This window comes from Pseudonaja textilis, chromosome 1 (genome assembly GCF_049901715.1).
Source record: "Pseudonaja textilis isolate UNSWEBS1 chromosome 1, rPseTex1.2, whole genome shotgun sequence".
In the NCBI taxonomy this organism is placed as follows: domain Eukaryota; kingdom Metazoa; phylum Chordata; class Lepidosauria; order Squamata; family Elapidae; genus Pseudonaja; species Pseudonaja textilis.
This window is the reverse complement of record NC_141990.1, coordinates 221,353,495-221,377,159: the sequence shown is the minus strand read 5'-3', so window position 1 is coordinate 221,377,159 and position 23,665 is coordinate 221,353,495. Positions and strand designations below refer to the sequence as shown.

Genomic DNA, 23,665 nt, shown 5'->3' with positions numbered 1-23,665 from the left:
TTACTTGAGTCTAAGCAGCTCTTGATAAGAGGCTGCTCAACATTGTGATATGGAGCTGGTGATGCCCACTTATTTATTTGAAAATAAATATCTTGCCTACAGACAATTTTTTTCTCCAGCACAGCCTACTAATATTCCAAAATGCATTATCTAAAAATAGATAATATTTTTTAATTCATTAAAAATAGCAACTATATAGACAATGGTATGGTATATTTCTCAAGGTGTTAAGAATAGGCACTTTACAACATATATTTACTGTGATATACTGTTCCACTGCCCAGAGTACCTACTGATAATAGGCAATGTAAAATTGCTAATGAAATATTGAAAAGTCTGAGACAGTACTTAAAAAATCTGCATGGACAAAAATTTCCATCTATCAGTTACAAAAGGCCACATTGCTTGGATCTGTACATGCCAATTTTATGCCAATAGGGGTACAGTAGAGGTCCCCAATACCCTGTCTGTGGATCAGCACCAGTCTGCAGCATGTCAGAAAAAGGGTCGCATAAACATGAGAAAGTCCACCATGGGATGCAGGCAGCATGCGAAACCACACCCTCTCTGGTCAGTGGAAAAACCTCTCTCCATGGAACCAGTCCCTGGTGCCAAAACCTTTGGGGGGCATTGCAGTACAACATCTTAGATTCTTGGAAAGAACTCAGTGCACGTGAAGGCTGACAACTATGTAATTCATTTCAAAATTACCACAAGACTTTAAAATGCCACACTCAGTTGCATTACATATAACTGTTAATTAATGTCCACGTTCATGTAATGATTTTTTAGTTAAAGAAAACTATCATTTGGGGGGAAAGTATTATTCAGTCAAATGCATCATTTGATCGTTTTTTATTGTTTAGCGGTGCTGAAAATGTGGAGGGTATGACTGCTGATAGCTGAGGAAAATTTAAACCTTGTTAATCCTGCACAATTAATAATGACATAGGAAAATTTAGTGAGAGTTACAATTATTCACTTATCTGTAACAGGAATGTGGTTTTATGATAGCAAAAGACAAATAAGAAGTTATTTGCTTAGGGGGAATATGGCAAGGAAGAGTTTCAATGAAAGCCTGGCAAAAATTGCTCAGTGTCTACTTGATGCATATCTGATGCACTTATTTTTAGCATCCTGCTGCCTGAAAATGGGTGTGGGTGCATAGACTTGTCACTGTCTTAAAAAGAATGGGGAATTCCCCTAAGCCAGAGAAAATGTGTGATAATAGAGAAAGTATCTCAAAAGTGTCACTGGATTAGGTTGCTTGCCTTTGCCTGATCATTTGAAAATATACGGCATTATCCTTCAGAGTATTCCATGACACTAAGTCCAAATTGGAATGCGTTGCATTAAATACAGTGGGCTGGAACAAAGCAAGGAACATCTCAAGCGATTATATAGCCATCAACGTTTCTATTTTAGACAAAATATGAAAAGTTGTCAGTCTGGACAGTGCAGCGTGTGGAAAACATGCTCTACCCCTTTAATATTTCTTCTGTAGTAATTCTGTGATTGAATAAGACAACTTATTTATACCCTTGGATTTCTCAGTAATATTATGAGAAAATTTTGCAAGCCATTTATTATGCCGCAGAAGATTATAAGCTTATCACCGTACAGAAGATAAATAGAAACGCTAGATTAACTCAGTGTATTTTGTTTAAGCTGTATTACTTAAAACATTGAAGAAATGAAGTACAGCCTTCTCCGACATAATGATGCTTTCAGTAGAATTGCTAGCAAGACGACATCATATCTGTGGTCTCAGAGACGTTGATGTTTCCTCCATCCATAATAGTTGCTTGAAGTTTATAGGTACCAGATCTGCATGGCACGTAAACAGGGCGAGGTCCATGCATGTATGCAAAGTCTTGCAGAATGCAAATCCAAGCAATCAGATAAAATTAGGACCTAATATCTAACTTACTTAAAACATCTGAATTTAAGTACCTTTACTGTCATGAAACCACAAAATAGACATATTTGTTGCTATAAATTCCTTTAATGAGGAATTAATGTTTGAATAGGAATGTCAGTTCTGTGAATGGATCTAGAAGAAAGATGACAACATAATCCTTATACAGAAGAGTTTGATGTAGTTGGTGAATATCCATTTTGTTTATTTGTTTATTTAACTGCTGATAGTTGTTCAAGGCACCGTGGGCTACCTCTGGTTGAAACATTGTGGTGCTGAAGATGCTAAGGGGAGCATTTTAAACACATGTTCAATGTTCCCCTCTTCAATGCTACAGTGTTGAAGTTGGCAGGGGAGCATATCTGTTCATAATAGTTTGTATAATAAGCAGACAAATATCTACATAGGCCTTTAGTTGAGACTCCAGTTGATAGAATGCCTGATGGATAGACAGAGTTGATAGAGAGGCAAGTTCTTCAGATTTGAGTATACAGAGGTAGTCCTTGACATACAACCACAATTGAGCCCAGAATTATGGTCATTAAGTTGTTCTTCTATGAAGAAGGCAGATGATATAGAGTCTTGCAGGCATGCTCTGTGAGGTTAGACTAAAGTAACTTGGGATGTTTGGTATAAACAAAAAAAATGCTTAGGGGGACATGTGATAACCAGGCTCAGGTACATACAATGAAACTGCAAGGAAGAAGCTCAGGAACATGAAAGAGAGCTAATTTGATATTAGCCATAAAGATGCTGGTCTAGAAACCAGAAGACTGAATTCTAGTCCTGCCTTAGGCATGAAAGCTGACTGGTGACCTTAGATCAGTCCAGTCTAAAACAAGGCACCCATGCAATCCCAGCTCTCCCCATGGTACTCATGTGGAACATGGGATGCCTCAGGGGGTGGAGGAGGCCTGGGGTGGATGATTGTAATTTGAGAACTACCTGTAGAAGTGTAGCATCTTACCCTGAGATCATTGTAAAATACTTTTGCAATCTTAAAAAATATACAATACCTGTTTTCTTTGTTTCCTTCTTAGTTTTCATACCACTTGTGTGCAGTTCAAAAGAATGTGAGCCTCTACACAAAGCCCTAAAACTTCCACAATACTGATGTGTAGATAAAAGAGCCAAATGGGAGCAAGAGAGGCAGTGCCACATCAGGGTCGTATTCATAGAATTTCACCATTTTTGTAACCTGTTCTTTGTTCATCATTCCTTCTGTCTTTCTTTCCAGAGATAATCCACTGAAGAAGGAAAACTAGAACCACTACACAGTTCTAAGCAGCAACATTCGGCAAGATGGTGAATGGAGTATTATAATACAAGCCCTAGTCTGTTATAAGGGCATTAATGTTGCACACATTAGAAGGGATGGAGCTTGCATTTTCAATCCTCCCTCCTCCATCCTGCCGATTTTGATTGCCATTTGCCCAAGGATGACACTGGTTCTAAGAGCTTTCTCTCTGGATCTACCCATCTTGTATGTATGAAAGTAGAACAAGGTTTGATCACGGCCCTTCAAATATGCAGGCTTCCATCGAGGGCTTTGTTGCAAAGACAGGAGTATCCCCATTCCACTTCATAGACCTGAAGTATTTCCCAACAGTTTTGGAGGCAAATCACAGTGACCTGTTCCAGAATTCACCTGTTCCTGCCCATTCAGCCAACTTGGCTAAATCCAACTCTTAAATGGCCACTGTGAGACAAACAAGAATCAGCTGCTCTTTCTGTTTAGCAGGAACAAAGAATAACAAATTTAAACAACAGCCTCAAATATTTCTATCTGGCATTAGAAAACACTTTCATAATCCCAAAATTGGTGGCGCAGAGTTAAGGACTAGAATATAAGAAAGATGGTGTCTCTATCAGTAAACAGTTGAGAAGAAGCGCTAAACCCAAGTATTTGGCTGCATTTATTTATATGGATTTACCCTGAGTACATGGATTACATCAAGGGCTTTTTAAGGCTACTGCCAGCCTTCTAGCCAAAGATATCCTTCAGTAAATATGTGGATAAAAGATATCCTGCAGCAAAAATGGGTGCGATTAGAACCGCTGAGTTTGGCAAAGGAAAAAATACGAATGTTGCACATGATTTTTGTCTGCTCCACGTGAAGGCAGGAAAAAAAAAGCTCTTTCTTTCCAATCATCTTCGATTTCATTTTTAAGAGGATAGTTAGCATTTGACTGCTACCTGTAAGTCTGTAGTTCATTTACTTAATTAACTGCATGGAGCAGGATTACTTAATAATGTAAATATTTTTAGTAATTTAAGGAAATCGTACAGAGGGTCCTCGACTTACAACAGTTCATTTAGTAACCACTCAAAGTTACAAGGGCACTGAAAAAAGTGACTTACAGTTACAACCTCCAGTACCTCCCATGATCATGTGGTCAAAATGCAGCTGCTTGGCTGGTTCTTATTTATGACCATTGCTGTGTCCCAGGTCATATGATCACGTTTTACGACTTTCTGATGAGCAAAGTCAAATGGGGAAGCCAAATTCACTTAACAACTGGGTTATTAACTGCAGTGATTCACTGAACAACTGAGGCAAAATTTACTTGACAAATGTCTCACTTAACAACAGAATGTTTGGGCTCAATTGTGGTCGTAAGTCGAAGACTACTCTCTAGTTACAGAGAGGCATAAAAAGACATCCATTTTGATCACTATGATTTTGAAAATTGATGGTACAGGTAGTCCTCAACTTATGACTGGCTGCTTAATAACTGTTCAAAGTTACCACAGACCTCCCAAAGGCTACTTACAACCCATCCTCAAATTTAGGATAGCCACCGCTCTGTGTGGTTGCATGATTTCATTGGCACCTGGCTCATCTTCACAGCCGTTTGTAGCATCCCATGATTGCATAACTTTTTTTTTTGCTTATTTCTGGCATTTATGTACAGTTCTTGGCAAAAAGTGTCCATTGGGGAAAAATTACTTAATGACCTTGGCATCCACTTAATGACCACTGCAAAAAAAATCTAAAAATCCATTCCAAACATGTGATGCCTCAACGTATGACTGCAATAATTTATGTCCATGCTTCCAAGGGTCAATTACAGTCATAAGTCAAGAACTACCTGTACTATCTTTGATGAAGGTTGTTGTGTGTCATCAAGACGTATTTAATTCCTATTTACCTCATAAATGGATTTTCTCCATGAGTATCTATCCCTAACTGTTATTTTCTGTCTCTGTTTCTCTTCATCCCTGTGTAAGTGACTCCATGCACCTTTCTGCTGGATGTCCTCTTCCTACTACTTTTCCCAGAATTGGAGCCTTTTCCAAAGAGTTAGGTCTTCACATCATTTGTCCAAAGTAGGATAACTTGCGCTTGGCCATTTGAGCTTTGAATGAATTGATTTGTTTGAGGATTCACCGGTTTTGTTTTCTGAGTTGTCTACAATATTCCCAGGATAGTATTTAATATTTAACCTAAAAAAAATTAAATGATGCAAAGATAGAAGTAAGGCAAAAACAGCTTGCTACCTTATGAAGATTTCATCCTGTTAATTTTCTCTTTGCTTTGTCTGGAAAAAGGAGATAGCTGGCCAGGCCTGTTCATGGTGACTGTATGGATAAATGGTTTGCATCTCAAATTGCTTCCACAGCCCCTTCTAGGGATATGTTAGGAATAATCTTGATGCACCTTATCTGTTGTCTTCCCCTTCAACCTTTTCCCTAATCTTGCCAAAGATTGCCATAATTTTTTAAAAAATCCATCAACAATTCAAATAAGATGCCCAAAGAAAAACCTTTGAAGGGCGCACCTAAAAATTAAAATTCACAACTTCTGCTCAACTCAAAAGATACTTGGCATAGAACTTGGATTCTTGGGAAGCAAAACAACTTTAGCCGATTAGTTTATTTTATTAAAAGTGCTTGAAAGTGATGGAAATATTTGTATGGTAAATGGAATTTTATTTTGGATTAATTGTTATTACTGCCTAAGATAGAGTTGGCTCCCGTCTGCTTGACTCTTGCTGTGCACTGCTTTGCATTAGGTTAGAGAGAATTCCACAGAGAGGGTCATGAATAATAACCATCCTAAATTACCTAATGTAGAATATAATAGAATCATATGTTGTTAAAAGCATACACAGAGGAATTAGGATTGTCCTGATTACAAGAAATCCCCTATAGCTGTACATTTATGCAACTTTTCTCTCATTGCAGGGTTTTATTATGAAAAACTCTTTGGGGGAGATAGGTGGTTCAGAAATGTGAAAAAGAAAGAAAGAAACAATTAAATACTAGGTGTGGTAACATCTTTTCTCTTTAATCTTAAAAGAGGAGTGGGAAAACTAAAGCCACCCAGTGTTACTGAACTACAATTCCCAGCATCCCCCAAGCATTCATTTCTTTAGTGGGTTGTTTCATTACTAATTTTACTAGTGAGGCACACAAAAGGATTCTTTTACCTTCTTTTTGAAGGACGGATTCTGTCTGCTCTTCAAACATCATAAAGGAACAATAGGAAAAGCTCATCGTAGCTTTTGGATTAAGTGTGCCTCAAAACAAATGGCCAACCCCTTAATAGAAGGTCTGTTTCACCAGTCTGCAGATGGGTGGGGGCGGTTTGGAATGGTGGCCCTTTGCCTTTGCCAGATCAGAGAAAGATGAAAGGGCACCAGAACCCTCCATTAGCTGCACAACAAAGAACTTACGGTGCACGCAACAATAAAGAGTCAATCTCTTAAGGGAAAGATATTTAGCTGGTAGCAGGTTGTGTTTTGGGTCCTTCTTTTTGACAAGTAGGTTCTGAGGCCTTTTTTTGCCTTGATCTGAAGTGGTGGCTAGATCTAGAGGCTATGGCTTTTGACAGGCGGAAGCCCAAATTCATTCAATTCCCACTTCATTAATTCATTAACTAGCAATTAAAGACGATGCATGTATTTTCCCCCTTTTTTGCCTCTATGTCATCCATTTGAGGTGGAAAGGTGAAATTAGCACTTAAATGCCTTTAGAGTATTGATGTAGGCGACATAATCCAGGTTAATGACTGTAATACAAGTTAAGCCTTCCTCTTGTAAACAAGGTTGCCCTAAACCTGACCTCCTGGCCTCCTTGACTGAGAAGGAAGGCTGCCTTCTGCTCTCTGCCTGATTCATCAGAGTTAGATCGCTCTGGTACTGCTTTGCATCTGGGTAGTAGCTGTTAAGAGGAGCCTTTGTGACACTTAATCCAAGATGGTTAGTACAAGAACCAGTGCTTTTGAATTACAGGATGAGGGACCAAGATTAAATGTAGGATGCACTACTGCGTAAGATACCCAGAAGGGTTGCAGATTGCCTTTATTTAAAAGAAAGGATGCATAGTCCTTCAGGATAATTGTCAGCAGATTGTTTTATAAGTCATTCAAATGTAAAATCTGAATCAAATCATAGTATATAAATTGGATAGATAAATAATCAGGATGGTTGTCTCAGAGGAGGTAAGGAGATGATTCAGTAGATACACAAAGGATTATAAATATAATTGATTTTTTTATGCTGATGAGCTCGTTTATGACTGGAGTATATTTTTCTAATAAGGAAGCATGTCAGGGTACCACTCAGAGGATAAACCAGCCACATCTTAGTCAAAAGATGTAGGGACTCTTCTCATCCCTTTGATTTACAGAATAAAAGGAACGTTCTCCTTTTGCTTCTGTGAAGCAGGAAATAGAAGGGTCTTAAATGGGTTGGACTGGCCAGAACCTCAGACAAAAGGGATGGCCACTGGATCTCTGCGTGTTACAAAAGGAAGGCAACGAAATTGCAGCTTTGCATACGCCAGCCTTCTCCAAAGCCCGATGGCTTTGTGTAAGTGGATCTTAGATTTCAACCTCTGAAAGAGGTCGTGTATGTATGTATGTATGTATGTATGTATGTATGTATGATATATATATCCGCCATCGGAAGAATCAGAGCCAGGTTGTACCAAAAGGTCTTTTCAAAGAGATGTCTTTCGTGATGAACACCAAGTGGCTTGTTTGATCAGTTGCCCCTTTCCTGGCATTGTGCTGTGACCCATTGTGACGTTAGACTGAATGGCTGGAATTGCTGAATGGCAGAATGCTCTTGAGATAATGCTTCAGTGGGACATTGTGGGAATTAAAATGGCAGCTCCTATCCAGATGTTCAGTGGCAGCATTTCAAAGTCGCAGCTTCCACAGGCTGTCCCGTTAGTAGCCATAGATGTAAAGGGGTCCACGAAGAGGATGTTCTGTGGAATGGCCTTCCTGAACCTGAGTAGAAGCTCCTGTATATTAAGGAAAGAGAGTGTGATGCCTGCTTATATCAAAGGCAGACTGACTAAATAAACCAGTAATTGTGTTACAAATGACCGACATGCTAAAAGACATTTCTTGTAACAGATTTGAGACCAATCCCTTCTTGCTACTTTAATTCTAGGCTTTGCTTCTAGGCTTCACACACACACACACCCTCCATCCCAGAAGAGTGGGTTTCCTTTCCTCAGGACATAGGCCTCCCATGCTAGGAGAAGACTATAAGCTCCAGCCCCTTCAAGGACCCAATGTTTAAAGGCTTCCCTATGGATTGTTCTCTCTGCCCAATAGAATTATGGTGGAGCTGAAGGGCGGTTCTGTTTTGCTTTCATTACAGCTGCCGTTCTGTATATCCACTTACTTGGAAGTAAGTTCCATTGAACTTGGTAGGCTTTTCATCCAAGTAAACACAGAGGAGGATTTGATTCGAACAGCTGCTCTTTGGGATTAGATGCCCTTTGAACAGCTCAACTTTAAAGCGTGCATAATGAGGAGCAGGGATGGGTGGGGGTGGGTGGAGAAAGCTTTGGGAGGGGAAAGAGCGTGAGGTGCATGACTTGGGTTGTCTCCCTCCTTATATAACCACCCAGGGTTTTGTGTTCTTTTGCTCGCGCACTTTTGCTTGCTTGCTCCTTTACCTAAACTTTAGGAAATCCTCCTGGATGAATGACCTTGGCCTACTTTCTCCCTGGAGAGAAGCTTTGGCCTGAAGAGTTCTGCCTTCACAGGACTGGATCCTTGGCAGGCAGGCAGGCAGGCAGGCAGACAGTCCCCTTGGAACACACACAGGAAATGGTTTAGAAACCACTAGGTGGGATGCGAAGGGGATAATGGCTCCAGCGTATTAGTGCTCTGTAATTTGGTGCTAATTTTCCTTATTACAGTGTTCTCGCACTGCAGGGGATGGTCCTGTCTTGCTGCCTGGGTGGGGGTGGGGTGAGGGTGAAGGCTGGATCTTGTTGCAGAGTGTAGAGACATCCGATCCACTGATGGGCAGAGAGGTGGCATCAGAGTGCTTTGCAGGCTGGTTTCCACATGCCTCCTTGGTCCTTTTGCCTCTCCCAAGGCGCAAAGGAGTTCAGTTGGCACATGGAGATCATGATGAGGTCAAGGAAGGCAACTGTGGCCTTCATGTGATGCCATAGGAGATGCCCACAACTGTGGGCACAGGACACCCTCCCTTGCTTTACCTAATCAGATTTCCAGTCTAATCTAGCGCTCGTTGGGACTGCCGTCTTAAACTTGCTTGAACTTTCTGGCAAGTTTTCAATGGCTGCGTGGCTATCCCCCATCCTTTGCTTGAAATATTGAATACGTTGGGGTGTGTGCTTTCTAACCATGGTACTTCTGGTGGATTTTGGCTCATTGGTTTGAAAGCCTTGGAAGACTTAGCCGTAAGAGGTGAAGGGTTCAGTCCACAACATGGGTGCCTTTCAGACTTGAACCCACCTCCAACTGAAGTTCATCATAAGTAACTCACACGCCAAGTATTAAAAGAAAACCCCTGAAGCTTATAGACTCAAGAAACAAAGTGCTATGGTGATAAAGGCATATATATGCTATCGGGAGAAATTGCTCAAAGGTAAACATTTCCTTGAGGTGACCTTCACTCCTGGTAATGGCATTGATATCGGTTTTCAGTAGTTTGCCTTTTTCCAAAATGCCTAAACTCCCATAATACTCCAATCGGCGTGACGGCTGGGGAATTACGGGAGCTAGAGCCCATACATCTTACAGTGGCTAAAGTTCAGAAACACTGCTCTAACCAACAGCCTTAGAATTCCCAGATTCCAATAGTAACTATGACCTCCCCCAATTTGGCTCCTAATTTCAGCCAAAAAGAGGTTAGGCAAAGAAATGCTTATGGTGTTTTGTTTCAAAGAATGCAGGAGTGGAAGAGAAGGGGCTATATTTCAATACCAGGACCATCATGACAGTACCCTCTGTCACATTTCTGTCAGAGTAGAACCAGCTTAGCTGTGTGATATGCACAGTTCTTTCTAAGTAGAGAACACTCTTCACTGCAGACTCATTGCTGCTGAACTTTGTGTACAGGAGGGGAGTGTTATGGTTCGCTTTGACACAAGAGGGTGTTCGAATGTGTCTTTCTGTAATCTAACTGCATGCTGCTTCAACATATGTACGTGTAAGCCACAGGTGGTATTCAGCAGATTCTGACCAGTTCTGGAGAACCAGTAGCAGAAATTTTGAGTAGTTCGGAATACCACCTCTGACTGGCCCTGCCCCCATCTATTCTCTGCCTCCTGAGTCCCGGCTGATTGGCTGGGTCTTCTTTTGTTGCCCCGCACAGGAGAACAGAGCTGGAAAGCAGGTTAGTGGGGTGGGGAGGGAATGGAGATTTTGCAGTATCCTTCCCCCAGGAGTGGGGTGGGAATTGAGATTCTACAGTATCCTTCTCCTGTCATGCCCACCAAGCCACGGCCACAGAGTTGGTAGTAAAAAAATTTGAATCTCACCACTGATGTAAGCAGTAGTTTTTCCGGCTATCTTCCTACTCTGGCCTTCAGCACTAATTTGGATGCACAACCCTGCTTTGCTTTCTATGGCAGACAAATTCTATTCCATCTAGCCAGGGAAAGTAATGAGAAGTCCACCTGGTGGAATCTGGTCTCAGAGGCAAAGAATACGGACTTCGTAAACATGGTGGTCAAAATCAAGTTAGTTGATTCTGCGGCACTGGAAGTTCCATCCTAGGAGCATATGACTTTTTTTCTCAAAATATGCTTTTCGCTAACAGCACAGGTAGTTGTTGACATGACCACAATTGATCCCAACATTTCTGCTGCTAAGTGAGACTTGCCCCATTTTACGACTTTTCTTGCCACCGTTGTTAGGTGAATCAGGGCAGCCATTAAGTTTGCAACATGGTTGTTAAGTGAATCTGGCTTCCCCATTGACTTCGCTTGTCAGAAGGTCGCAAAAGGGGATCACACGACCCCCCCCAGGACACTGCAATTGTCGTAAATGTGAGTCCGCTGCCAAGTGTCTGAATTTTGATCATGTGATCACGGGGATGCTACAATGGTCTTTACTGTGAAAAGCCATCATAAGTCACTTTTTCCAATACTGTTGTAACTTCGAACAGTCATTCAATGAACTTCATAAGTCAAGGACTAGCTGTACAACAGCAAACCCTCATTCACGAAGAACCTATATTATAGATAAGCAGAACACGTTTGCAGAGCTTGTAGCAGAAGTATTGTGATCTGCTTGATAGGCCTTATTTTCTAGCCATTTGAGGTTGCACAAACAGATTATCACACAGCTGGTGGATAAATTAGTATCGGGATGATGGGTTGAGTTCAGCTGGGTGGTTCCAAGTTTAAAACTCAGGGGTTGTCAAACTCGCAGCGACACATGGCCTATCGGGACTTTTTCCCCCTTGGCTAAACTGGGCATGGCCAGCTTGGCCAGCACATGACACATCCGGCCCAAAGGCCGGGAGTTTGACAGCCCTGTTCTAACCTGATACCTAAAGTTTTAGGTTCAGGAAGTTCTAACAATGTTCTAATCACATCTTTTCTGTGACGCTGTGGCAGAATCCACAGTGCCTTAAACCTTTCCCCCCATACCCTGATGTTAACAATCCTTCTCTTGTGAAGAGAGCAGAAAAGGCTGCCATAAGTACAGACCTATGGCAAGTATCTTGCCTAAGTAGTAATTTACAATATTTACTGTGTTTATGTAGTCCGGCAGCCACGGTGACTTTTCCAGGAAAACTGCACTGCACTCCCTGTTTGCCCCAAGGCTGCAGATGTGTCGTCTCGCAGGGTAGTGCCTAGGCTGCTGCTGGTGCTGGGAATTTAGACCAAGTCCTTTCCCTAACTTTTATTTATTTATTATTATTTTTTGTAATTTTTATTTGAGTTTTCACAAAGAAATACAAATAAAACATCTTTTTTGATAGTAGCGTAATCCCGGGTTACATTTCTTCGTACAGACACAAATTCAATTTCATGCTCCTTTTTATGTTCTATTCCATATCTTATTACTATTTTACATTTTCTACATAGCTTCTCCACTCTTTTAATTTTCTCAATTTTATTTTAATTAACTCATCTCAATTCAAATCATTATATTTATACCTTTTGTCTGTTCTGTTTCAATTTCATATTATCTTTTCTCATTAAACAAAGTTTCTCCTGTAGTTGCTGATTGGACTATGACACCTTTATATCTTTTAATTACATCCATTCAACTCTTACTTAAACTTCAATATATACCTTAAAGTTGTAACATTCAATATAATACAAAACTTCCATTCGGATTCTGCTTGGTACATTCTTAAAATACACACTATATTCTTTAAAAAAAAAAGATTATAAACATATATAGTTAAAACAACACATTCCATTCCAATTCAATTCTATCATTAATGTTAATATTAATTAAAATCTTAACTTCTTTAACATTACTTTTCAATTAAATATCATACTTCTATGGGAACAGTTATAAGCTTTCCATAATTAATTCCCCCCCTCCTCTTCACTTATATTTTATAAAACATTAACTAATTAAAATGTTCCTGTCCCTTCCTAATTCAATTCTCTCATTTATTTTATTTCATTTATTTTATTAACAAACATTTCACTAGATTACAGTAACTATTTTATCCCTCATTTTAATCATACATTGTTTCTAATTTTCTAAAATTATTTCTATTACTAATATAACAATACAATTTTATGTACCTTTACAGAATCCCTTTTTCAGTTAAATTTTCGCCCATTATCTCTAAATAAGCCCTGTTTCTCTATATCTTGTTTCTTTCCTTTGTGACTTCTTTTCCTTTCCTTCTTCCCTCTCTTCTTCTCTCTCCCCCTTTTACCCCTTTGTCTCTCTCCATCTATTTCTCTCTTCTGTATTCCCCTCTTCTGTTGTTTTCCAATATTATACTTATTTTTTGAACTATTTTTCTTTTCTTTGGTTGTTTTTTTAAGTTTTAAATTCTCCATTCTCTTTCCCCCCTTTCCTTTTTCTTCCCCACATGGAATTACTTGTTCATTAAAGATGGCTTCTTCTTTGTCCCACTTCTTGTTTTGCAGTCTTTTCTTGTTGTTTCTCATAGTTCCAAATCTCCATTTCTAAGAATTTAAAAACGAAGCCAAAAGAACCCTTCCCTTCTTGTGCATCTTCTTTGTACTTTTTAAGTTCCATTTTCAATTCATCCAGAAGTAGTGCCATTGTATAAATTTTTAAACAACCATCCGATTGATTTTAGTCATTCAAGTGCAATAACCAAGAATCCAAAGATCACCAAGTAGTCCAAATACACGCAAGCTGTTTCTTTTTGCTTTTTTTTTCACTTTCTCTTCCTGGGGTTCTACTATTTATTCGCCAAGTTTCAGTTAAAATGTATCTTTTAGAAGTCTTGTTGAAGTTTTACTGTAGATTCCTTTTAATTCCAAGCAGTCTCCTCCCTTTTTTCCAGATCCTGCTCTTTTATTCTTTTTCTCTCCTTTCCTGCTTATAAAAATGTTTTAGTGTCCAGAAATCTTTATTATCCCTTTGACATTTTATTTTATTTTCAGATTAATTGCCTGGTGATGTCAAAGTGGATTTTTTTTTCCAATTTCTTATTTAAGTCTCTTAGTTGTCAGTATAGTCCTTTCCCTAACTTTTATGAAGTTGGGAGGCAGCTGTGTTTCTCTAGGTTGAAACACACTGTAGCAGGGGTATCAAACTGACATCATCATGGCGACATTACGTGACATATTGTGACTTTTCCCCCCTTCGCTAAACTGGGTGTGGGCATGGCCAGCACGTGATGCATCCAGCCCACAGGACGTGAGTTTGACAGACCTGCATTGTTGTAGCATACTGTTTTAGTCACCAAGCAGGCACTGTAATGGGCAGGGGAAGTGAGGTCCTGCTCCAGAAGTGGTATTCAGCAGGTTCTTCTGACCAGTTCTGGAGAACCGGTAGCGGAAATTTTGAGTAGTTTGGAGAACCGGCAAATCCCACCTCTGACTGGCCCCGCCCCATCTATTCTCCGCCTCCTGAGTCTCAGCTGATCGGCTGGGTCTTTGGTTGCCCTGCACAGGAGAACAGAATTGGAAAGCAGGTTAGTGGGGTGGGGAGGGAATGGGATTTTGCAGTAACCTTCCCCTGCCACGCCCACCAAGCCATGCCCACAGAACCAGTAGTTAAAATTTTTGAATCCCACCACTGTCCTGCTTTCTCTAGCTTTAAAGTCCTGCTCCCTCTAGCTTTAAGAAACGGGCTTAGCCCTGGTCAATCACTGTAGTTGTGAAGGAAACCATGAGATCATTAAGTGAATCTGGCTTCTCCATGGCATTGGTTGTCAGAATGTCACAAAAGGTGATCATATCACCCTGGGACGTTGCAACCCTCTCAATATGTCTAAAAATTGTCATAAATATGAGTCAATTGCCAAGCGTCTGAATTTTGATCACGAGACCACAGGGATGTTGCAATGGTCATAATTGTGAAAAATGGTCATAAATCACTTTTCTCAGTGCCGTTGTAACTTTGAATGGTCACTAAATGAACTCTTGTAAGTTGAGGACTAACTGTACTTTTCTTGATGGGATGGGAAGCGAGGGGGGACATAAGATACAGTTATTCAGATGGTGGGTTTAATTTTTGTTAAATTGGCTGTCCTCTGGAGGAAAGCCTACAAGCCAACGTTTGCGCTCTCTACCTGTGTATAGCGGCAGAAGCAAGCCCTCATGGAATGCCTTGTGGCCAGCCTCCGCGATAAGGAGATGGAGGAGAAGAATGTTGTCTTTAGCTTATTTAAAGCCATTTAAAATCCCATTCTTTGAATTTTGTTCTAAATATAAGGTGATGACACATTCTTGTTGAAATAATAACTTCACCTCATCCTGCAAGTCTGTAAATGATAACCCCAAACGATCTGCAGTCTTGGAATCTCTCAACACATGTTCTTACATGTACTGTACTTGGGAGCATTGCATAAACTCTCTTCACCTCTTAATGCTCCCCGTGGCTATCTGGAAGGCTCGCCTTGACGCTCCATTCTACGCCTTTTAGTCTAGTATGCTCTGCGAACCTACTTGCTACCATGGTTAGCCTGTGGTTCAAGATGTTAGGCACATCTGGAAAGGTGGTTAAATTGATCAAGTGAACAACCAATCTCTTATACAACTGCTTGACTAGGTTGCATAAACTGTACACAAAGGAGTTGTGACTATTTGCTTGCGCTTTCAGGTCAGTCCTGGTGACACTTGGACAAGTCTCTGTAATTTTCCTGTCCATATTTCAGAAGTGGGTTACCATCAAGTGCTTTCTAGGGGTGAGAGAGAGGTTGGCCCAAGGTGATCCAGATAGCTTTGGGCCTAAGGTGGAATTAGAATTCAGTCTCCCAGTTTCTAGCCTGGTACCCTAACCACTACACCAAACTGGTGGTGCCAGTGGTGGGATTAAAATTTTTTTACTACCAGTTCGTGGGTGTGGCTTCGTGGGCCTGGCATGGCTTGGTGGGTGTGGCTTCGTGGGCATGGCAGGAGAAGATTACTGCAAAATCCCATTCCCTCCCCACCCCACTGACCTGCTTTCCAGGTCCGTCTCCCTGTGCAGGGCAACAAAAGAAGACTCAGGAGGCAGCGAATGGATGGGGTAGGGCCACTCAGAGGTGGTATTTGCCGGTTCTCCGAACTACTCAAAATTTCCGCGACCGGTTCTCCAGAACTGGTCAGAACCTGCTGAATACCACCTTTGGTTGGTGCTCTTGTGCCAGTAGCACAAATTGTCTCCAAGGGATGGGGTAAGCCAGCTAGACAGAATTGAACCGGATGGAGCTCAGTCCTTCTGCATGATGCTTGCGTTCTTCTGACTGCTGTGTTCTTGTGCTCCTGACAGGTGGTGATGGAGAACATGAAGCGGAAATGCAAGTGTCATGGAACCTCAGGAAGTTGCCAGCTGAAGACCTGTTGGCAGGTGACTCCTGATTTCCGGCTGGTGGGTTCTGTGCTGAAGGATCGCTTCCATGTGGCAACACTGATCCGGCCCCACAACAGGAACACTGGACAGATGGACGTGGGCCAGGCCCGCCACCGGCGTCGTGGTGGCGTCAGTGACCTGATCTACTTTGAGAAATCACCTGACTTCTGCGAGAGGGAACCAAAGTTGGACTCTGTGGGCACCCAGGGGCGTTTGTGCAACAAGACCAGCCCAGGCATGGACAACTGTGAAAGCCTGTGCTGTGGACGGGGACATAACATCCTGCGGCAAACACGCAGCGAGCGATGCAACTGTAAATTCCATTGGTGTTGTTTTGTAGCTTGTGAGGAGTGTCGACTCACAGAGTGGGTCAGTGTCTGCAAGTGATATATCTGCGTCCTTATAGGTCCAGCAAAAGTACCATTGTTTGCCTTTGCAGCACTAAGGATGGAGCCTTGCATTAGCACAAGGCAGGGTTTGAGGGAATTGGTACGTGCTAATGTTTCACATCTCCCATCCCTTCCTTTCTGGCTGGTTACATGAGCCCTTGATTCCAGAAGGTCCCGTTGTACAGATTTGAGCATTGGCCTGGCACTTTCAAAACACCAAGACCTGTATAAATATAAGATCATATAATCTTGCTGGAGACCCTGAGGTTGTCTCTGCCTGTTTCTAAGCATTGACACCTTCAGCCATGCTTCTCAAGTCTATAAACTGCAGTTCCTCAGAAAACAGCTGTCATTCCCACCATGTCCCCTTTCAATTTAATGCCTTTTTGAATCCAACACTGAGAACATAGGGGGGTGGGTGGGTAAAGGAATACTATCAAATACCTGTTAACCTAGGCCAGATTTGTTCCATTCCAGTTAAAGTGCTAAGTTGCTCACGGGAGAACAATGAAATAAAATGCAACGTTAGTTGAAAGAAATGTTTCTAAAATGAGATTGACAAGTTGGGGGTACGGAGCTGTCTCTGGAACAAGTGCCACAGGCACTGAGTGCAAATACTGTGGTTCGTAACTTATTTTATTATTGTGCAAATAAAACACAAATCCAAGACAGTAATGTGCATGTGTATACCTGAAGTAGAACCATGGAGTGATTTGTGAGGACTTTCCTTCAGATATTTATGTCATCCTTTCCCCTTTGTGCACCTTTGAGATGTTGTCATTGCAGAATGGACTGGACAGAAAGATTCTGTCTTGAAAGAAAGCTACGCCTGTATTCTCTCTCCTTTAAGCTCCTGGGTTGAGCTCCTTTGGAAGAGCCACAAATGTTTGATGAGAATTCAAATGAGCCTTTCCCAGCTGGGATGTTACACTTATGATTTCCACATGCAGAGACTTGTGAGCTGATTGGCGTGCGGAGTTAGTCATGATGTTTGTAAATTGTTTTTCAGGGGAGTAAACACATTACTCTGCTTCAGGAAAAGTACTATGAGACTTTAAAATGCCTCTAACGTTGTGGATAACAGGTGACAATGCCAGATTCATGAAATGTTATCTTCACTTACAGGCCCACATGGCAAAGATTGTCATCTGTAAAGTCTGTGCAGATTAAAATAAGAAAATGGCAATTGTGTGGTTCAAAATATCTCTTTATGTATTTTCTATAATAATGCCCTTGGCACTGTGCCTATATATGTAGGATTGTGCATTTTGGGACCAAATGCATTTGATGACTGGTTTGGACCCTGAAAATTCATGCAAATCCTTACTTTTTAAGGTGCCACAGAACTCACTGGTTTTGCTAACAAGGTTATCCTGCTAGAAGCCTCTTGTTTTTGTTGCACATTCCGCAAATTAATACTGCAACCCAGGAAAGTTTAACATGTTTGTTGTAGTGAAGCTATAGGGGTATCTGGCCAGGAACTTATTGCACTCCAGAAGGAGTCTAGGGACTAGGACAGAGGTCCCCAAACTTGGCAATTTTAAGACTTGTGGACTTCAACTCTGGGAGAATTCACAAGTCTTAAAGTTGCCAAGTTTGGGGACCCCTGGACTAGGATGATGCTGAGAAGAACCTGCTTTTAAGATAAGCAGGATGACAATTTATGTTGGAAGGGACTTTCCTTCCATGGATAAGTAAAGCAGTAGCCCAGGTTTGCAAGAGTGCCGTTCATTCTTAAGTATTTGAAAGAGAATATTCTTCTCTAGAACTTAGCAATAAAAATATTGGGCTGTCAATGTCCTAAAGGGAAGGAGTGCTCTCTTGACTGCTTAGAAAGGACTCTCACAGAATGGGTGAGCAGGATTTGGTGTTGATATACGAATGATGAAAATGGAGTGAGAAGTAAGTAGCTGTTCTAAGCAGCCCCAGCTGCCTGCTTTGCCCTTCCTGGGCTAGATGAATCACCTGATTGGTATTGTGCACTGTCTGATAAATCCCCACCCTGCCTGTAATGTCAGCCCAGAGGCTATGCAACAGGAATAGGAGACAGGAAGGAGAGGGAAGAGTGGGCAGTCTGCATCGGCCTAGCCAATGGGGAGCTTTCTGCAGCTGCATTTCACAAGGGTTTTCAGGCGCTTCAAGGTTGGCAGTGGGTTTGCAGGCAGCCAAGGGAGTTGTGGGAGGAGGGCCCAGTCGCCTTCCCAAATGCCTTTCCTAGGAAAGGCACACTTTGATTCGACTTAGGGGTCTCTGTAAGAGCAAGCCCTTCCATTTCAGGTACCTTTGGAAGAATAAGAAGATGTAATAATGAGGCTAAGAGCTCAAGCCAAAGTCCTGTTGAAGGTCTTTCTTACTTCCCACGTAGGTAGCAAAACATATTTTGCTTCTAGCACCACCTGTGATAGCTTGTAACTCTGGTGAAGGCTTTAGTTACCACTACTTTTTCAGGCTGGAGATAAGTTGCACCAGTAGGATTTTGTCTTGTCAGGCATACATTAGGTCAGGAAAAGTGAATCTTGAAAATGGAGATTGCCTTCTGATGTATTGGATAAACATGTATGTATGTACATATGTAACTGAACGCATAACCTCCAGGTATGGTGATCTTTGATTTTCTTTGCCTCTAGCCAGTATAGCTTTGACTGCAACCTGCCCCCAAGGCTTCTCAATAATATTCAAGGTGGCTCTCATCCAGTATCTGACTTGGATCTCGTTTTTAAATGGGCCATTTAAATGGAGGTGGAGGGGGCTCTACCAAACGCTCTCAGTCCCTTTTAGGCATGTCAAAAGTCAATAGGCAGCATTGTTTCAGGGGGTTGACCTTGCAAAAAATGTGTGACTGTTGGAATTCTATTGCAATTAAAGCTTGATTGGAAGAGAATTTGGCTTATTTTCTTCCATCTCCATTCCATTTTCATTTATTACATTTATTCTATGATGCCAGAACCAGGAGCAATGTTAAGCATTCGATTTGTTAACTGACGTATTATGTTTAATCTGTGTCCCAATTCTATACTCTTTTTATTTATTTATTTTAATATATAAAAAGGGTCAAGGAATACCTTTACAAAGGTATTCATCACACCAAAGCGTTTACATTTTTTTTTCCACCTCATACTATCAAATTGCAATTTGCATGTACATAAATCAGTTTGACTAATCTTAGAAGTGGAGTGATTAAGCAGATGAGCAGAGATAAGGTCTAAATATCTGAGACTTCGAACAGAGGAATAGATTTTCAAATATAGAAAGAAGGGAACTTCTTCAGACGACAGGTAGTCATCATTTAGCATCGGTCTGGGATAGTGACCATTCACAGTTACAAAGGTGATGAAAAAATGACTTTGTGATCAATCATCACATTTCTTCTGACCCTCACAGGTCTATAAAGCAAAGCAAAGCTAAAGTAAGACCAAGAGCACAGTCACTTTTGCACTTAATGGCCACTTCGCTTAACAACCAAGTTGCTAATCCTAATTGTTCCTAAATGAGGACTACATTGTGCCACCGTCAGGGGAAAATTATCCTTTCATCCTGATATCCTCTCTCCCCCTCCCTCCCTCCCTCCCTCTCTTTCTCCTTCTCCCTCCCCCAAAGGAGATGGCCTCAGCCAACAGTGGCAAGGTTTTTGTATTCAGTCAAGAAGCAGGGAGCTAGTTTGCTCCCCAAGAACCATGCAATGTAAGAGCTGTTGATAAAGCTCCAATCTCTCCCTCTCTCTCTCTCTCTCTCTCTCTCTCTCTCTCTCCCCCCCCCGCCCCATGCTGTGCCCATTTCCTTTGTCTACTTGTTGATTTCTGAGGTTGATATTTAATTCAAAAAAATATTCACAAAGCCCAGGGTGCCATCTGCAGTTTTTGAGATAATATACCCCAAAGGGAGGCACGATGATGAAATCTTCCGTCCATGAGTCTAATCCTCTCAAGTTCTTGCATCTTCCATCCATCCTGTTTGATACTCAGAGGCATCATTCTTCCCTGGCACACTCCAGTCTCTTGAAAAGCATGGGAAGAAGGGGATGTCGAGCTATTAGGAGAAATAACTGTTGGCAGAAGATAGGGGAAAGTTGTCGTCTGCCAACAGTTATCTCTCCTAATAGCCTGACATCCTCCTTACTTTCAGCAGTCTGAACCCGTGGCAGTTCCTGCACTCCACTTTATCCAAAGGGCTAAGCCTCATGGTTATTCAACGTAGCCACACTTTCAACCAGACTACAGTCAGTCTCCACTTCTTGCAATCTAGCAATATCAGGAACTATTTCCCCACTCCGCAAATGATTTTCAGAGGTAAGCCCCCCCCCCCACTTCAAACAAATGTGCCACCGCCCGCCTTTCCAAATGCCTGTCTAGAATTAGTCGGTGGTCAGCTCCAATCTCAGCATGCTCACATATTTCAGCATCTGTTTGTCCCATCCTTAATAGTCAGGATTCTTTCATCTTCCTTCCCAAAACCACCTTCGTTCCATCTGCATTCTCCACACTCAGCCACTCCTTCATAAGAAGGGGAGGGAGAAAGCAACAGGCATGGTGGGGTGGTGGAGAGAGAGAGCAAGAGAGAGAGCAGCAAATTATCCAGACACATCAATCACGCCTCTGCCTTTTGAACTCTGCATCCGTCCACAAGCTCAAAGCAAAAGGGGGATTGGCCAAGACTCTGTGATTTCAGCCTGCCAAAGATGATAACTGTAAGTTGCCAAAACGGCCCTATTCCAAGCTATAGCTTTAAAATCCCGCTGTGGTGCCCTTTTGCAACAACTATCCACCATGGACACACCTGCTTGATACACGTATGAGAAGGAGAAGGAACAGCAGAAGCTAGCTAAAGTCCAACATGCTTGTCCCCATAAGGACCCACATCCGTCATGGAGGTGTCTCCCTGCAGAGATGCAATAAAAGCTCAATTACAGGTAGTCCGCGACTTACAACAATCTATTTAGTGACCTTTCAAAGTTACAACGGCATTGAAAAAAGTGACTTATGACCGTTTTCACAGTTACAACCTTTGCAGCATCCCCATGATCAGAGGTGATATTCAGCAGGTTCTGACCGGTTCTGGCCAATACCACCTCTAACTGGCCCACACCCCATCTATTGTCTGCCTCCCGAGTCCCAAATGATTGGCTGGGTCTTCTTTGGTTGGCCTGCACAGGAGAATGGAGCTGGAAAGCAGGTTAGTGGGGTGGGAGGGAATGGGATTTTGCAGTATCCTTCCCCTGCCACACCCACCAAGCCATGCCCACAGAACTGGCAGTAAAAATTTTTGAATCCCACCACTGCCCATGATCATGTGGTCAAGATTCAGATGCTTGGCAACTGGTTCATGCTTATGACCATTGCTGTGTATCTGTTAAATATCTGTTATATTTCTAGAGTTGTTTTTGCTGGAAAATTACTGTGGCTAATTTTCAGTTTCGTTTACACCCAGCACACTTCCAGTCAATCCCTATATTCAGGACAGAACAAGCACATACACACCACCTACTACAACTACTAAAATGGTAGTTGGACATTTATTTGTTAAACAGACGTAAAAGTGTTTAACTCAGTGGTGGGATTAAATTTTTTTTACTACCAGTTCTGTGAGTGTGGCTTGGTGGGCGTAGTGTGGCGTTGCTTGGTGGGCATGGCAGGAAAAGGATACTATAAAATCCCCATTTCCTCCACACTCCTGGGTGAAGGTTACTGCAAAATTCCATTCCCTCCCCGCTGGCAAAAAGAAAAATGAAGACGAGCGAAAGCTGTGAGCAACAGGCGTGAATATGCCTTATCTGTATCTATCAAAAGGGGAAGAACTTTCCAGAACCGCTGGAAACTGTGGTAAATAGCATGGATATTAACCTTTGTATAAACATAACAGTAGAAGAACAGCGATGAAACATAGGACACCAGATGATTCCTCCTCTCTTTCCTATTATGAAAGAAACAATTTCGTAATTGAGGATGATGTATCCAACAGTTCTAGACAGAACAATTGCAACTGGGGCAAATATTTCTTTCCCTTCTTTTCCACTTTGCAAAAATATTTTAATTTTGCCTTGTGGCATTCTAAGGAGGAGGGAGCGTGGGGGCCGGGGGGGGGGAAGGAGCCAGGAAAATTGCAGTTTAATAATCTGAAGTGAAATAACCTCAGTGCAGCCTGTCCTGGCTTTGATAGAATGAATTTAGTTTTGGAGAGAGTCTGAGGAATTTTGCATTCCAGCTCAAATCGTTTCCCATTTGATCCTGTTCACCAATAATCCAAAGTCTGAACCAACATCCACCTAATGGGAACAAATGGACAGGCACCAAAGAGGACCTGTCCTGAACTCATCATCACTGCATCCAAATACAGCTCTGGCTCTCCCACACGGCAGAATTAAAGGGCAGTGTTTAGGTCCTGGAGCATGCCAACTCTGTCTGATTATGCAGGATGAGCAGAAACTAAGGAAGACAAAAGTTCCTTCAGATAACTGGGTCTTTTGTCATGCAGGACTTCATAGGTGATAACCAGCACCTTGAATTGTATCTAGGAAGTCAATTGGTAACCACTTCAACTCATCCCAAAGGTTTTTTTTCCCAAAAGGCAACTGGACTTTCTTGTTTGTTTTTCCTTGAAAAACTTTTGGCTTCTCGTGCAAGAAGTTTCTCCAGTTCTAACTGAATGGAAAGATTTATATTCTTTGCAGCCATCTGGTCATTAGCACTCTCATATTGCTTATCTCGGGTGTCCCCAGCCTCCAGGGTGCAAGGATCAGAAGGTCCATCTGGACTTGTGTGTGAAATCATGGGCCCCACCTCCACCCAGTCCAAGGAAAAAAACGCTCTCCACAAACTAGTCCCTAACTCCTAAAAGGTTGGGGGCTGCTGGTTTATCTGTTATCATTTATCAGGGATTTACTTATCTGTATCTTCAGAATCACCTCGTGTGGAACCTTCTTGAGATTGCTGAACTGTCCTAACCAGAGAACTGTATGAATTAGAAACCCTATCCATAAATTAAATGTAGCTGCTGCATTAATAGCATCCCAGATATGAATCTCCTAGGCCAGCATACACAGTTCTGATGCCCAAAACCTTATTTTTTTATATTCTTATTTTATTTTTTTGTCAAATATGTACTAGATAACAAGTATAGGTATGAACATAAAC

General features: G+C 41.7%; 1 protein-coding gene across 3 annotated transcripts in view; it reads left to right on the top strand.

Annotated features, from left to right (window-relative positions):
• WNT10A (Wnt family member 10A) overlaps positions 1–19,419 on the top strand; it is a 64,112-nt gene extending 44,693 nt beyond the window's left edge. For all 3 annotated transcript variants that reach the window (XM_026708009.2, XM_087920591.1, XM_087920592.1), the window contains exon 4: positions 16,069–19,419. In XM_026708009.2, the coding sequence (XP_026563794.1) occupies positions 16,069–16,536 (468 nt within the window). In that variant the 3' untranslated portion in view covers positions 16,537–19,419. The remainder of the gene's footprint in view (positions 1–16,068) is intronic.
• The last annotated feature ends 4,246 nt before the right edge of the window (positions 19,420–23,665 follow it).